The sequence below is a fragment of the Zea mays genome, chromosome 7 (genome assembly GCF_902167145.1).
Source record: "Zea mays cultivar B73 chromosome 7, Zm-B73-REFERENCE-NAM-5.0, whole genome shotgun sequence".
NCBI lineage: Eukaryota > Viridiplantae > Streptophyta > Magnoliopsida > Poales > Poaceae > Zea > Zea mays.
The window spans coordinates 28308173-28325472 of record NC_050102.1 but is presented as its reverse complement, the minus strand read 5'-3'; the positions used below and the strand labels follow the sequence as shown (position 1 = coordinate 28325472).

Below are 17300 nucleotides of genomic sequence, written 5' to 3'. Positions count from 1 at the left end.
AACACATCTCCCCCTAAACATGTGCATCACTTTGCAACGGACTTGTGAGGTCCAGGGAGTGTTTGTACAACTTGAGCACCACAATAGGCAGCAAAATGCAGAATGAACCTGATCAAATGCATAAACACATGTATGCTACAATTCAATCCAAGTTCCGCGAATCTAAGACATTTAGCTCACTACGCAGCCTGCAAAAGGTCTTCTCATCTAGAGGCTTGGTAAAGATATCGGCTAGCTGGTTCTCGGTGCTAACATGAAACACTTCGATATCTCCCTTTTGCTGGTGGTCTCTCAAAAAGTGATGCCGGATGTCTATGTGCTTTGTGCGGCTGTGTTCAACAGGATTTTCCGCCATGCGGATAGCACTCTCATTGTCACATAGGAGTGGGACTTTGCTCAGATTGTAGCCAAAGTCCCTGAGGGTTTGCCTCATCCAAAGTAGTTGCGCGCAACACTGTCCTGCGGCAACATACTCGGCCTCAGCGGTGGATAGGGCAACGGAGGTTTGTTTCTTAGAGTTCCATGACACCAGGGACCTTCCTAAGAATTGGCACGTCCCCGATGTACTCTTCCTATCGACCTTACATCCAGCATAGTCGGAGTCTGAGTATCCAACTAAGTCAAAGGTAGACCCCTTTGGATACCAGAGTCCGAAGCAAGGCGTAGCAACTAAATATCTAAGAATTCGCTTCACCGCCACTAAGTGACATTCCTTAGGATCGGATTGAAATCTAGCACACATGCATACGCTAAGCATAATATCCGGTCTACTAGCACATAAGTAAAGCAAAGAACCTATCATTGACCGGTATGCTTTTTGATCAACGGACTTACCTCCTTTGTTGAGGTCGGTGTGTCCGTCGGTCCCCATCGGAGTCTTTGCGGGCTTGGCGTCCTTCATCCCAAACCGCTTTAGCAGATCTTGCGTGTACTTCGTTTGGGAGATGAAGGTGCCGTCCTTGAGTTGCTTCACTTGGAACCCAAGGAAGTAGTTCAACTCGCCCATCATCGACATCTCGAATTTCTGCGTCATCACCCTGCTAAACTCTTCACAAGACTTTTGGTTAGTAGAACCAAATATTATGTCATCGACATAAATTTGGCACACAAACAAATCACCATTACAAGTCTTAGTAAAAAGAGTTGGATCGGCTTTCCCAACTTTGAAAGCATTAGCAATTAAGAAATCTCTAAGGCATTCATACCATGCTCTTGGGGCTTGCTTAAGTCCATAGAGCGCCTTAGAGAGCTTACACACATGGTCGGGGTACCGTTCATCCTCGAAGCCAGGGGGTTGCTCCACGTACACCTCCTCCTTGATTGGCCCGTTGAGGAAAGCGCTCTTCACATCCATTTGAAACAACCTGAAAGAATGGTGAGCGGCATATGCTAGCAAGATACGAATTGATTCTAGCCTAGCCACAGGAGCAAAAGTCTCCTCGAAATCCAAACCTGCGACTTGGGCATAACCTTTTGCCACAAGTCGAGCCTTGTTTCTTGTCACCACCCCGTGCTCGTCCTGTTTGTTGCGGAACACCCACTTGGTTCCCACAACATTTTGCTTCGGACGAGGCACCAGTGTCCAAACTTCATTGCGCTTGAAATTGTTTAACTCCTCTTGCATGGCCAACACCCAGTCCGGATCTAGCAAGGCCTCTTCTACCCTGAAAGGCTCAATAGAAGAGACAAAGGAGTAATGCTCACAAAAATTAACTAATCGAGATCGAGTAGTTACTCCCTTGCTAATGTCACCCAGAATTTGGTCGACGGGATGATCCCTTTGAATCATTGCTCGAACTTGGGTTGGAGGTGCCGGTTGCACTTCTTCCTCCATCACTTGATTATCTTGTGTTCCCCCTTGATCAAGCGCCTCCACTTGAGGTACCTGTTCGTCATCTTTGGTTGGGGGATGCACCATAGTTGAGGAAGAAGGTTGATCTCGTTCATCTTGTTCCTGTGGCCGTACTTCTCCAATCGCCATGGTCCGTATAGCGGCCGTCGGAACATCTTCTTCATCTACATCATCACAATCAACAACTTGCTCTCTTGGAGAGCCATTAGTCTCATCAAATACAACGTCGCTAGAGACTTCAACCAAACCCGATGATTTGTTGAAGACTCTATACGCCTTTGTATTTGAGTCATAACCTAACAAAAACCCTTCTACAGCTTTGGGAGCAAACTTAGAATTTCTACCTTTCTTCACTAGAATGTAGCACTTGCTCCCAAATACACGAAAGTAAGATACATTGGGTTTGTTACCGGTTAGAAGCTCATACGACGTCTTCTTGAGTAGGCGATGAAGGTAGACCCTGTTGATGGCATGGCAAGCAGTGTTCACGGCTTCCGTCCAAAAGCACTCGGGGGTCTTGAACTCTCCTAGCATCGTCCTCGCCATGTCAATGAGCGTCCTGTTCTTCCTCTCTACCACACCATTTTGCTGTGGTGTGTAGGGAGCGGAGAACTCGTGCTTGATCCCTTCCTCTTCAAGGAACTCCTCCACTTGAAGGTTCTTGAACTCGGACCCGTTGTCGCTTCTTATCTTTTTCACTTTGAGCTCAAACTCATTTTGAGCCCTCCTGAGGAAGCGCTTGAGGGTCCCTTGGGTTTCAGACTTATCCTGCAAAAAGAACACCCAAGTGAAGCGGGAAAAGTCATCAACAATAACTAGACCATACTTACTTCCCCCTATGCTTAGATAGGCGACGGGTCCGAAGAGATCCATATGCAGCAGCTCCAGGGGTCTTGAAGTGGTCATCACATTCTTGCTGTGATGCGTTCCTCCCACCTGTTTCCCTGCTTGACAAGCTGCACAAGGTCTATCTTTTTCGAAATGAACATTGGTTAGACCTATCACATGTTCTCCCTTTAGAAGCTTGTGGAGGTTCTTCATCCCCACATGTGCTAAGCGGCGATGCCACAGCCAGCCCATGCAAGTCTTAGCCATTAAGCATGCATCTAGACCGGCCTCTTCTTTTGCAAAATCAACTAAATAAAGTTTGCCGTCTAATACACCCTTAAAAGCTAGTGAACCATCACTTCTTCTAAAGACAGACACATCTACATTTGTAAATAAACAATTATATCCCATTTGACATAATTGACTGACAGATAGCAAATTATATCCAAGACTCTCCACTAAGAATACATTTGATATAGAATGCTCATTAGAAATTGCAATTTTACCTAGCCCTTTTACCTTGCCTTGATTCCCATCACCGAATATAATTGAATCTTGGGAATCCTTATTTTTGACGTAGGAGGTGAACATCTTCTTCTCCCCCGTCATATGGTTTGTGCATCCGCTGTCAATAATCCAGCTTGAACCCCCGGATGCATAAACCTGCAAGGCAAATTTAGGCTTGGGTCTTAGGTACCCAACTCATGTTGGGTCCTGCAAGGTTAGCACAAATGTCCTTAGGGACCCAAATGCAAGTCCTGTCTCCCTTGCATTTTGCCCCTAACTTCCTAGCAACTATTTTCCTATCCTTTCTACAAATAGCAAAGGAAGTGTTTAAAGCACAATAAATTATAGAAGGTTCATTCACTACTTTCCTAGGAGCATGAATAACATTCTTTCTAGGCACATGAGCAATATTTCTCCTAGGCATATCCCTATCATGCTTATAAGAAGAACTAGAGGCAAACATGGCATGAGAATCATAAACATGTGAATCAAAATCATTATAAGCATTTCCAGCATTTCTCCTATCATAATACATAAAAGCATGGTTCTTTTTAGCATTACTAGCCATAGGGGCCTTCCCTTTCTCCTGGACGAAGATGGGAGCCTTATGGCTTGTTAAGTTCTTGGCCTCTCTCTTGAAGCCAAGACCATCCTTAATTGAGGGGTGTCTACCAATTGTGTAGGCATCCCTTGCAAATTTTAGCTTATCGAAATCATTCTTGCTAGTCTTAAGTTGAGCATTAAGACTAGCCAGTTCATCATTAAGCTTGGAAATTGAAACTAGGTGTTCACTACAAGCATTAATGTCAAAGTCTTTACACCTAGTACAAATTTCAACATGTTCTACACAAGAATTGGATTTGTTTGCTACTTCTAATTTAGCATTTAGATCATTGTTGACACCTTTCAAAGTAGAAATGGTTTCATGACAAGTAGATAGTTCAAACGAAAGCATTTCATTTCTCTTAACTTCTAAAGCATAGGATTTTTGTGCCTCAACAAATTTATCATGCTCTTCATACAACAAATCCTCTTGTTTTTCTAAAAGTATATTCTTTTCATTCAAGGCATCAATTAATTCATTAATTTTGTCTATCTTAGATCTATCTAAGACTTTGAACAATCATGAATAATCTACTTCATCCTCATCACTAGGTTCGTCCTCACTTGAAGAAGCATAGGTAGAGTTGCGAGTACATACCTTCTTCTCTCTTGCCATAAGGCATGTGTGACGCTCGTTGGGGAAGAGGGTTGATTTGTTGAAGGCGGTGGCGGCGAGTCCTTCATTGTCGGAGTCGGACGAGGAGCAATCCGAGTCCCACTCCTTGCCTAGATGCGCCTCGCCCTTTGCCTTCTTGTAATGCTTCTTCTTTTCCCTCTTGTTCCCCTTTTCCTGGTCACTATCATTATCAGGACAGTTAGCAATAAAATGACCAAGCTTACCGCATTTGAAGCATGATCGCTTCCCCTTGGTCTTAGTCTTGCTCGGCTGTCCATTGCGACCCTTTAGCACCGTCTTGAATCTCTTGATAATGAGGGCCATTTCTTCATCGTTGAGTCCAGCCGCCTCAATTTGTGCCACCTTGCTAGGTAGCGCCTCCTTGCTTCGTGTTGCCTTGAGAGCGAGAGGTTGCGGCTCGTTGATCGGACCATTCAAGGCGTCGTCCACATATCTCGCCTCCTTGATCATCATTCGCCCGCTAACAAATTTCCCAAGAACTTCTTCGGGCGACATCTTGGTGTACCTGGGATTTTCACGTATATTGTTCACCAAGTGAGGATCAAGAACGGTAAATGACCTTAGCATTAGGCGGACGACGTCGTGGTCCGTCCATCGCGTGCTCCCGTAGCTTCTTATCTTGTTGATAAGGGTCTTGAGCCGATTGTATGTTTGCGTTGGCTCCTCGCCCCTTATCATTGCGAACCGTCCAAGCTCGCCCTCCACCAACTCCATCTTGGTGAGTAAGGTGACGTCGTTCCCCTCATGAGAAATCTTGAGGGTGTCCCAGATTTGCTTGGCGTTATCCAAGCCGCTCACCTTATGGTATTCATTCCTGCACAAGGAAGCTAGAAGAACAGTAGTAGCTTGTGCATTCTTATGAATTTGTTCATTAATGAACATGGGACTATCCGAACTATCAAAATGCATTCCACTCTCTACAATCTCCCATATACTAGGATGGAGAGAGAATAGGTGACTACGCATTTTGTGGCTCCAAAATCCGTAGTCCTCTCCATCAAAGTGTGGGGGCTTGCCGAGTGGAATGGAGAGCAAATGAGAATGTGAACTTTGCGGAATACGAGAGTAATCAAAAGAAAAGTTTGAATTAACCGGTTTTCTTCTCTCGTAGTCGTTGTGGTCCTCGTCCTTTTGGGAAGAAGTAGACTCGTCGCTGTCGTAGTAGACGATCTCCTTGATGCGCCTGGTCTTCTTCTTCTTCCCTTCCTTCCGTCTTTGGCCCGAGCCGGAGTCGGTAGGCTTATCGTCCTTCGGCTCGTTGACGAAGGATTCCTTCTCTTTGTCGTTGATCACTATACCCTTCCCCTTAGGATCCATCTCTTCGGGCAGTTAGTCCCTTTGTGAAGAGAACGGCTCCGATACCAATTGAGAGCACCTAGAGGGGGGGGTGAATAGGTGATCCTGTAAAAACTTCAAACTTAAGCCACAAAAACTTGTTAAGTGTTAGCACGATTATTGCCAAGTGGCTAAGGTGAAGTCTCAACAAAACACAGTACCACAAGAGAATCAAGCACAGAGTGACACAGTGGTTTTATCCCGTGGTTCGGCCAAGACCAACGCTTGCCTACTCCACGTTGTGGCGTCCCAACGAACGAGGGTTGCAATCAACCCCTCTCAAGCGGTCCAAAGACCCACTTGAATACCACGGTGTTTTGTTTTCCTTTCACTATCCCGTTTGCAAGGAATCTCCACAAATTGGAGTCTCTTGCCCTTACAAGTATATGATCACAAATGAAACACAGAGTAAGGGAGGGAAGCAACACACACAAATCCATAGCAAAAGCGCACACACACGGCCAAGAATCGAGCTCACAAGACTATCTCAGAGTTCTCACTTAGAACAGAGCTCGAATCACTTAGAAACACAAACGAATGCGCAGAGACTTAGTGTGGATGATCAAGAATGCTCAAAGGTTGCTTGTGTGTCTCCTCCATGCGCCTAGGGGCTCCTTTTATAGCCCCAAGGCAGCTAGGAGCCGTTGAGAGCAAATCCGGAAGGCCATCCTTGCCTTCTGTCGTCGGGGGCACCGGACAGTCCGGTGCACACCGGACACTGTCCAGTGCCCGATTTGTTTCCTTAAACGGCGAAGACGACCGTTGCAGACCGTTGGCAGATCTGGCGCTGTTGGCGCACCGGACATGTCCGGTGCACACCGGACAGTCCGGTGCCGTCTTCCGACCGTTGGCTCGGCCACGTGTCCCGCGCGGATTGCGCGGCCGACCGTTGGCCCTGGCCGACCGTTGGCTCACCGGACAGTCCGGTGCACACCGGACAGTCCGGTGAATTTTAGCCGTACGCCACCGGCCAGTTTCCCGAGAGCGGCCAGTTCGAGTCGCGCCAGCCTGGCGCACCGGACACTGTCCGGTGCACACCGGACAGTCCGGTGCTCCAGACCGAGCTGGGTCTTGGCAGCACACAGCCAAGTCCCTTCTCCTTTTCTCTATTCTTCTTCTTTCTGTTTCTAACACTTAGACAAATATATTAGTACTCAAAACCAATGTACTAAGGCTTAGAAACATACCTTTACTTCATGATTTTCACCTTGTTCATCCATGTACATAAATTCCCATTTAAGCCCTTGTGTTTGCACTCAATCACCAAAATACTTAGAAATGGCCCAAGGGCACATTTCCCTTTCAAGAACGTCGTCTTCAGTGGCCTCTTGGTGGGTGGAGTGGGTGAGGGTGAGGGCCTTGCCCTTTTTTGCAGCAAGTAGTGCAGCCTTCGTAGCCTTGTCAGCCTTCGAGTTAGCTTTCTTGGGTGCCATCGCGGGTGGTTTTTTCGTAGCACGAACGGTGGGCGCCAAATGTTGGAACTTGCTCTCTGTCGCAAGGGGATCCAATGGGGGTGTGTAGTGACGTAATCAGGGTTCTCGCGCAAGATGGCAATAGCTCTGTTAATCTAGCCTCAAAAGGGCACTGTGCGGGGGTATTTATAGGTATCTGAGCGCCCAGCGTCCTGTGTTAAGGACGCATGTGCCCTCAGACACCTAGGTTATCCCTAGAATATTCCCATAAAGCGGGGTTACAGACTGTAATTATAGGGATGCCTTTACAAATTAGGCCTGTAACGCGCGGCGGCCACGCAGGGCCTGTTACAATGGGCCGAATCACAAGTGGGCCTTCATGCTGGATGAGGCCGCATGGAGGGACGACCTCGTCACAGGTCTTCGTCCGATGTCGTATGGGGCGAAGGGTGTCCCTGCCCGCTGTCTTGTTTCTGTTGGACCAACGACTACGGCGAAGGCCTCGAGCGAATGGTGGCGTCTTCGCCTTCGCCCCAACAAAAAGATCCTCTTGCTTCTCTAACAATTTATTTTTCTCATTCAAAGCATCAATTAATTCATTGATCTTATCAATTTTAGTTCTATCTAAACCTTTGAATAAGCTTGCGTAGTCTACTTCATCATCACTAGACTCATCATCACTTGAAGAAGCATACGTAATAGTACTTCGAGTACTTACCTTCTTCTCCTTTGCCATGAGGCAGGTGTGATGCTCGTTGGGGAAGAGAGACAATTTGTTGAAGGTCGTGGCGGCGAGTCCTTCGTCGTCGGAGTCGGATGAAGAACAATCCGAGTCCCATTCTTTTCCAAGGTGTGCCTCACCCTTAGCCTTCTTGTAAACCTTCTTGTTCTCTCTCTTCCCATTCTTTCCTTGTTCCTGGTCACTATCATTGTCGGGACAGTTAGCAATAAAGTGACCAATCTTACCACACTTGAAGTAGGAGCGCTTTCCCTTCGTCTTGCTCTTGTTGGGATGCTCCTTGCGACCTTTGAGCGCCGTCTTGAAGCGCTTGATTATGAGGGCCATTTCATTCTCATTTAGCCTGGCCGCCTCAACTTGCGCCACCTTGCTAGGTAGCGTCTCCCTGCTACTTGTTGCTTTGAGAGCAATGATTTGAGGCTCGTGGATCAGCATTGGGCCATTCAACGCCTCATCAACATATCTTGCCTCCTTGATCATCATTCGCCCGCTAACGAACTTTCCGAGTATTTCCTCGGGCGTCATCTTGATGTACCTAGAATTCTCACGAATAGAATTTACAAGATGAGGATCAAGGACAGTGAAGGACCTTAGCATAAGTCGGACGACGTCGTGGTCCGTCCATCTCGTGCTCCCATAGCTCCTTATCTTGTTGATTAGGGTCTTGAGCCTATTGTACGTTTGAGTCGGTTCCTCTCCCCTGATCATCGCGAACCTTCCTAGTTCGCCTTCCACCAACTCCATCTTGGTGAGCATGGTGGCGTCGTTCCCCTCATGCGAGATCTTGAGGGTGTCCCAGATCTGCTTGGCGTTATCCAAGCCGCTCACCTTATTGTATTCTTCCCTGCACAAGGATGGTAAAAGAACAGTAGTAGCTTGTGCATTTTTATGGATTTGTTCATTGATAAACATAGAATTATCCGAACTATCAAATTGCATTCCATTTTCTACTATCTCCCATATACTTGGATGAAGAGAGAACAAATGGCTACGCATTTTGTGACTCCAAAATCCGTAGTCTTCTCCATCAAAGTGTGGAGGTTTACCAAGTGGAATGGAAAGCAAATGAGCATTGGAACTATGCGGAATACGAGAATAATCGAAAGAAAAGTTCGAGTTAACCATTTTCTTTTTCTCCTCATATTCGTCGTCCTTTTGAGAAGAGGAAGATTCGTCGCTGTCGTAGTAGACAATCTTCTTGATTCACCTCTTCTTCTTTCCATCCTTCTTCTTTTGACTCGAGCTGGAGTCATTGGCTTTGTCGTCCCTCGGCTCGTTGAAGATGGACTCCTTCTCATTGTCCTTGACCACCATCCCCTTTCCCTTAGGATCCATCTCTTCGGGCGATTAGTCCCTTTCGTGAAGAGAACGGCTCCGATACCAATTGAGAGCACCTAGAGGGGGGTGAATAGGTGATCCTGTAAAAACTTAAAACTTAAAGCCACAAAACTTGGTTAAGTGTTAGCACAATTTAAATCACGTGGCTAAGGACTAAGCTCGTGTGAAACACAATGGTCACAGTGAAAAACAAGCACACGAGACACGATAGTTTATCCCGTGGTTCGGCCAAGTATAACACTTGCCTACTCCACGTTGTGGCGTCCCTATGGATGAGAGTTGCACTCAACTCCTCTCAAGTGATCCAATGATCAACTTGAATACCACGGTGTTCTTCTTTCTTTACTTTTTCCCGTTTGCGAGGAATCTCCACAACTTGGAGTCTCTCGCCCTTACAATAAGGATCAAAGTGAAAGTACTAGAGTAAGGGAGGGAAGCAACACACACAAATCCACAGCAATACGCACACACACAGCCAAGACTTGAGCTCAAATGAATAGCACAAAGTTCACCACTAGAACGGAGCTCAAATCACTAGGAATGTCAATCGAGTGCGCAAAGACGGAGTGTGAATGATTAAGAATACTCAAAGTATGCTTGGTGTTCTCCTCCATGCGCCTAGGGGTCCCTTTTATAGCCCCAAGGCAGCTAGGAGCCGTTGAGAGCAATCCAGGAAGGCTATCCTTGCCTTCTATCGGGTGGTGCACCGGACAGTCCGGTGCACCACCGGACACTATCCGGTGCTGATTGCTTTCCTATTCTGGCGCAGCCGACCGTTGAAGATTTGGAGCCGTTGGCGCACCGGACACTGTCCAGTGCACACCGGACAATCCGATGCCCCCATCAGACCGTTGGCTCGGCCACGCGTCACGCGCGGATTGCGCGGCCGACCGACCGTTGGCGCAGTCGACCGTTGGCTCACCGGACAGTCCGGTGCACCACCGGACAGTCTAGTGAATTATAGCCGTACGCCGCCGACGAATTCCCGAGAGCAGCCTTTTCACCAGAGCCAGTCTGGCGCACCGGACACTGTCTGGTGCACCACCGGACAGTCCGGTGCACCCAGACTAAGCAGCAGTTGGCTGTACACAGCCAACTCTTTTTCCTTTTCTCTTTTCTCTGATTCTAGCCCTTAGACAAATATGTTAGTACACAAAAACCAATGTACTAAGTCTAGAATCATACCTTATTGATGATTTGCACTTCATCCACCATTTTGCACAATTTATACTTAAGTCATTTGTGTTGGGCACTTAATCACCAAAATACTTAGAAATGGCCCAAGAGCACATTTCCCTTTCAACTGCTTGTAACTCCCCTCGCTCCACCTCGGATGCAACAGGAGTTGAGCAATTACGAGCAGAACTAACATAGTAGCAGGAGCGGCAAAGGGCCCAAGAGGAATACATGAGGCAAGTAGCACATCAATAGTCCTGTTATGCATTTCAGTTTGATCAAGTATTTCTCCAAATAAGTTTCATATATAACAGATTTTGCTTTAAGTTATGTATTGTTTTGAAAAAACTGATATTAATGAATTGGGCACTTTTGTAGCAACTAGCACAAACGTTGGGGATATAGATCCCTATGCCTCCTCCACCGTCGTTCAGTTTCCTTGGTCTTCACTCGGACCTTATGTGTGCACGTCATCAACATTCTATTGTTTATTACTTGTTATTTTGAGATGTAACTTTTGAATGTCCTTTGTACAGGTGTATCGACTCATCGCCTTCCATAGCGGCACCGCTACAAGATGACGACGAAGAATTTGTCAATGTGTTATTCGCTAGTGAAGGTAGTGGGCATAACTCGTCTTAGTTGCCCGATGATGATCGACAATAGTGATGTTGCTTTTGTTGTTGGTTTTCATGTTTGTTTTGTGAGACTTTAGACTTGGTAAGTACATGACATATTTGAGATGTGTCATTGAGTTATTTGTGAGACTTGAGACTTGGTTGTGAGATTTGAAACTTGAGATGCATATTGAGTTATTGCGAGCTGAAATGGATTGAAATTATGGTGAGATGATGTGTTTTTGTGATAAAATGGATGAGATATTGTATCTGTTATGAATTGTATTCTAATTGTGTATATTTTGTTATGAAATGTGATAAAATTCAAAATAAACATTAACTTTCAAGAGGCTTTACAAGTTGTCGGAAGGTAATACATAACTTCCGACGTGCATTTAAAGTGCTCGGAAGTTAAATAGCTATTTGCATCAAAACCTCAAACGACGTCACAACTAAGTTAACTTCCAAGTGGCATTTAAAGCCGTCAGAAGTTAATAAACTTCTAAGTGCACCGTCGGAAGTTAGACCAACTTCTGACCAAAAACTTCCAACACCCTAACTTCCAACCAAGAAGTGTAGCTCCCGATGTAACTTATGATCATTTTTGCCTAACTTTCGAGAGTTCAAGCTCTTAGAAGCTACTGAGTTTCTGTAAAAGGCTTTGTTATCATTGTATGCTCTTACCACTGCAAGTTTCTATAAAAGACTTCGTTATCATTGTAGGCTCTTACCGCTGCATTAATTCAACGATCAAAGCCATAGGCTAAGAAGGTGTTTGAATGCACTAGAGCAACTAATAGTTAGTTGACTGAAAAATTGTTAGTGAAATTAGCTAGTAACTAGCTATTAGCTAATAGTTGAACTATTAGTTAGACTATTTTGATGTCTTCAACTAATTGTATAGCTCTAGTGCATTCAAACACCCCTAAATCCACGGACACTATTGACTGTCATGCTACAAAAAGTACAAAAGTTCGACATATGACTGGGTTGGGTTATTACATACTCCACGCCGCAGATGTTATCCTCAAGCAAATTCATCCAGCTATTCACATACAATGGGAAGAACTAAACTACAAACGAAAAAACATTTTTAAGGGTCATCAGAACAGTTGCAATTTTACAAATCATACACGCAACATACTAGTACATCAAGGAAAAACTTAGTTTTGAGGTTCTACCAATGATCTAATGAAAGACCTTCTCCACCATACCTGGAAAGCTCTAATAAGGTTCGGACACTCGGGTCCTTTGGTCGCATAGAACTGGAACCATTCCTCGAACAAACATTGCTGCTGCCTGAGAGGGAGGGTTAAAAGGCCTCGCCCTAAATTCTCCTCCAACGATCTTAGGTCGAGACCTTTGGGGCAGCGCTGAAGCCAGCCAAAATCCAACAACATTGTGCTGAACCATCCATGAAAGAGGAGGCTTCGTACGTCACCACGACACTGCACTTTTCCTTTACCAAGTGCAATGAACACACCAGCTGATATTCGACTTAGCTCATACCTGACGATCGCTGATGCTTGCTCGTGCATCCTAATGAGCCTGCCTTGCTTCGCCCACAGTTCTACAAATTCTTCTGCAATGTCAATGTTTACTAGAATATCCAATAGCCAATTGAGGTTCTCTGTTTGCGTAGAGATTCGCTCGATCAGTGGTTTGCTCCCTCTAACTACCACAGCCTGACCTGTGTAATATGTTGGTTCTATGGCCTCTTCAAAGAGGTCCACCAGTGACTCTAGACATGAATAACAGATCTGATACAGGCTCTCCTTGTTTAATCCTGACGAGTCCTTTTGATAGACTGAACTTTTGCTTAGAAGACCATTCACCAAAGATTGCATGTCTTTTCTTGCCATAGTGCTGGTGCTGTTAGTGACAGATTGAATAAGCTGTACAGCGAGGTCATCTGAGCTTTTCCAGTTGTGTGGTCGCAGTCTTGCCAGTATATCCTGGGATATTGCTTCGTCAAAAGTGAATCTTGCAAAGAGATTCTTCAGCTTCTCCTCCTCGTTCTCATTCCAGGGAACAGCTTCTATGTATGTCAAACATGTTTTGATTCCCTTGCTGAACATGATAGAGGAGCATACCTACATTTCAAAACAGAGCATCATTTAGTAAAATTGTGTAATAAGCATTGAATTAGCTGGATTAAAGAAGTTAATAGAAAAGGAAAGATTCCTGTGCCCTTACAATTATAGTTCCATGGTTCGACACAAATCTAATTCAAGTATATAGCTTAGATCTGTATTTGCAAAACGTCACATCTAAGCAGCACCAGTTGTAAATAAACTACCAGTGGATATTGATTATTGTCATTCAAGTAGGGGTGACAATGGGCTTTAAATTTTACACTATAAGATTTAAGGATCAGATCGGATTAGAATCGGACCATATTTCTATTTATTTTTGAACTAAAATTTATTTAGGGTTCTACCATTTTGTAAAGAACCATTTGGATCGCAATCCATTACCACCCCTACATTCAAGAATCAAGATACTCTACAGTTCAATCAAATTCACTACTTCAATATACGAATTAGCTTGGGAAACAAAAAAAACATACTCCCTCTGTCCCAAATTAAAATTTGTTTTAGATAATTAATGGATTTATACAATATTTGATGCATGTGTTTTATGTGTCTAGATTCATCACCATCCATTTGAATTTAGACATAAAAAACAAAAGCTAAGACGAATACTATTTTGGGACGGAGGGAATATTACTTATGAAAGAAGAATTGCCATCGTACTACCATGTAGCATGTCCACAAAACTCACTCTACGCATTTTGCAAAAAGTAAATATTTCTCAATTGTATCAGAACATGTGTTAATTCATCAGAAAGACATGTATAGTTCATTCTATTGCTGGAATAGAAGTTTAGAATACTTGATTTAGTTATTTGATACATATTAGCTACATTGGCCGATGTAACTCATCCAACTAAGAAATATATCTAATAGGGAGATACTGTTATATGGTCATCTAGTTGATCCTAGTAGCCAGGGGTCGGACCGAGAGACTAATTGCAATTTGTCAAGACCAGCCTGACTAGTTGGGCCTAGAGTCAACCATATAGTTGTCCAGTATATGTTGGCATATATACTATATTGTGAATACTATAAATCAAGAAGCAGGAGTATAAAAGCACCAGAACAGCAGATTCTTGTGAAATTTGATGAGGAGCTTATCTCCATAATCCCTTGGAGCTCGACTGTTGGAGGAGTGACCTGGTCAGGTGGTGGCAGCTTCAGCACCCAGACAGTTCTTGACCCGCCTGAGGTGGGCAGGGGAACCAATGGCTACACGCCACAAGATCTGCTGACCAGTGGATTGTGGATGCAATGAAGAGGCAGCAGCAGCTGGGAGGTCATGGCAGGCAGAGAACAGTGCTGTGGCAAACGGTGATGCTGCAGTTCTGCTTTTCCAGGCACATGAGCTTCCAAGCGGCTGGCGGCTGTGCAATGGATATGGGAAGAGAGCAGTGTCCACTCTGCTGTGAAGTTGTGTATGTGAGGGAAACCCCATTGGACCAAAATAAAGAAATCCAAGAGGCCAGTTGACCATCCTGCAGCCCAGCTTACAATGTCCAACTGGCAATCCACAACTAATCAGAGGAATAGATTTCTTGTTCCCTAATCATGCCTAGTCAAATTTTAGGACCGATTAGGCTGACTAATAAAAATTAATCAGACCGCCAGATAACATTGACAGAGAAGAAAACACTGATTCAGGAGCGAAATTATGGTGGTTCTACATAACAGAGAAATAACAATGTAACAACTAATTAGTATAGCAGAATAAAAGATATTAGCCTTAGAAAGGTGTTACACTGATATTGGAAAACAACAGCGGCTACTTAGAGAACTTCGTAGACCATAGAGCAATCATGGATATCTAAAAACACTAACATATCTGTCGTTGACTTGTTCTGGAGCATGACACACTTGTGCCTAAATCCTCAAGTGCTTGAGATACTAGTAGCACCTTATCCACATTCTATAGTAGAAATGTTGGGAAAAAGAGATTATAAGACAAGTTTTGGATATGCATAGCTAGTTACTAGTTAGGGCGAAAAAATAGCCCAAATTTGATATGGTTAGCTAGCTAGTTGGCTAACAACTAGTTGAAGACTTGGCAAAAAATCCAGCCCTCCTGTTTTGATGCACTAGAGTTAATTTTGGCTAGCTAGCAATTACCTCTTGTATCCAAACATGCTTTATATCTGTAGTAAGTAACTTGTGCCTCTGTTTTTTTAAAAAAAAGGACATGCTATCAAATACATTGCTTGAACCATTACTTTTTCGAAGCATGTCTTTAAGAAAGGCATTGAAAATAGTAATTTGACAGTGTTTCATGAGATAAATATTGATAGTTTCATGACATTAGTGGAAAAAGTTTTAAAAATTTTACTGCACACACTTAAATTAAAAATATTCATTATGCGAATGGAGGGAGCAATTCACACTGCATGATTTATGTGTCAAAATAAAGTGGGTTTGAAAAGTCAAAAGCATGTAATGTGGCAACAGGCATAAATTGACTAGAAAAGCTTGGAGTCACCCGTTTTGCTGGCAAAACCGTTAAATTGCCATTCCGATACAACAGCAGCAGCAAAGCCTTTCGGATAGACAGTGAAAAAAAAAATTGGGTGAACAGTACTGAATCAGAGTAGTTGGTCTTCCTCACCTCAAGCACATCTATAGCCCTTGACACACCGGCAGCTGCAAGACCCCGCATTGGATCAGGGTCGTACATGAGTTCCACTGCAGCCCTGAAAGCATCCAAATTATCGACCCCGTCCACCTCGATCGTCTTCCCGGCAGCGCCGGCACCAGCAGCAGTGGCAGCAGCGTCCTCGTGCGGGGCCATGGCGGCGAAGAAGTCGCTGCAGCCGCACAACACCCTGGAGTCGAGCTCCATGAGGACGCACCTCCCGTCCCTCCCCCGCAGGAAGAGCTTCAGATCCAGCACGCCAGCCGCGTGCGCGTCCGCTTCCTCCCGCACGGACACCACCTGCGGCGCCGCCGCTGCCGAGGGCAATGCCGACGCCAGCACCGGCGCCGGCTGCTCCGCGGTGCCCACAGCTGCCGGAAACTCAGCGGGCGGCGGCGGCGGCGGCGTAGGAGGAGGGAGCGGGACGGCGCCGTCGGGGTCGATGGGGGAGACGCGGCCGGGCGAGAGGATGCGGCGCGGGTCGATGAGGCCGCCGAGGCCCGCGAGCCTGGACGAGGTGGGCGAGCCGTAGAAGGACGCCGCCGACGGGGACTTGGGCGGCAGCTTCCTCGACGCCGCCGCAGGGGACGCTGCCGAGGAGGGGATCGGGCGGAGGTCGGGGCTGTCGGGCACGCCGGCGAAGGAGCAGCACCAGGCGCGCGGGGCGGCCCCGCCGCGCCTCCGGTGGACGCCCGGGCCCTGCTGCGCCGCGTCCGCCGCCATGTGGTGTGGCGCGGCGTGGGATCTGGACACGAGCCGAGCGAGCTGGTAGTGGTGGGCCGCGGCGCTAGGGTTCCGGTGGGACGGAGGAGGAGGAGGCCATTGGGAAGAGGAACACGGCGCAGACAGGGGCGACGGGTTCGAGGAGTGGCAGCAAGCAGCCTTGCAGTCCAGTGAAAGCTATCTCCACTCTCTTGCCTCCGTTCCCTGTGTCTGTGGATGGACACTGGTGGCACTTCTGCCAGTCTGGCGCCGCGGTCAGTGCTGCTGCTCCGTGGGCACGGCGTATGCGCAAGCGACTGACTGCCGCTGGGGTCCACCGCGGTCTCGTGGCCCGGCGAACGATGGGCCTCCCTGCCTCGGATACCCCGTGGCGCGCGCGGGTGAGAGGACGGTTGCGATCTTTTGCGGAGCGGCCTTGAGGCGTGGGGTCCGGCCGTCCTCTGGCTTGACACGCGTCATCGGCGCACGTGGGAAGTTGGGCGCGCGCAACGGGACGTCGACGGTGTGAGTGCTACTGCTATGGACTGGCTGCGGGTAGGTAGCCGTTGCGACGATGATGGATGGTTTGGTTGCGCGGCTTGCGGGCCGGTTGGTGGTCGGCGCACCAGGACAACATCCGTACTCGAGATGGCAATGGTAAATTTGTTATCCGCTCTGAAGTCTCTATTTCCGTCCTCAGGACACAAAAAAAAAATTCTCCACGCCCCCCGAACGTTTATAGGAGTATTTCTTTTAGGGCTAGTTCGGAACCATATTTTTTCAAAAGATTTCATTTTTTTAAAAAAAAATAGTTCATTTTCTTTTGAGAAAA

General features: G+C 46.2%; 1 protein-coding gene across 1 annotated transcript; it reads right to left on the bottom strand.

The window, feature by feature from the left end:
* Positions 1–12001: 12001 nt before the first annotated feature.
* Positions 12002–16618, bottom strand: LOC100279615 (BTB/POZ domain-containing protein). The gene is made up of 2 exons (NM_001152611.1): positions 15740–16618; positions 12002–13137 (listed from the first exon to the last, which is right to left on the bottom strand). Exons 1-2 carry the CDS (start codon positions 16487–16489, stop codon positions 12208–12210), a joined length of 1680 nt encoding a protein of 559 aa, NP_001146083.1. The 5' UTR covers positions 16490–16618; the 3' UTR covers positions 12002–12207.
* Positions 16619–17300: the final 682 nt, after the last annotated feature.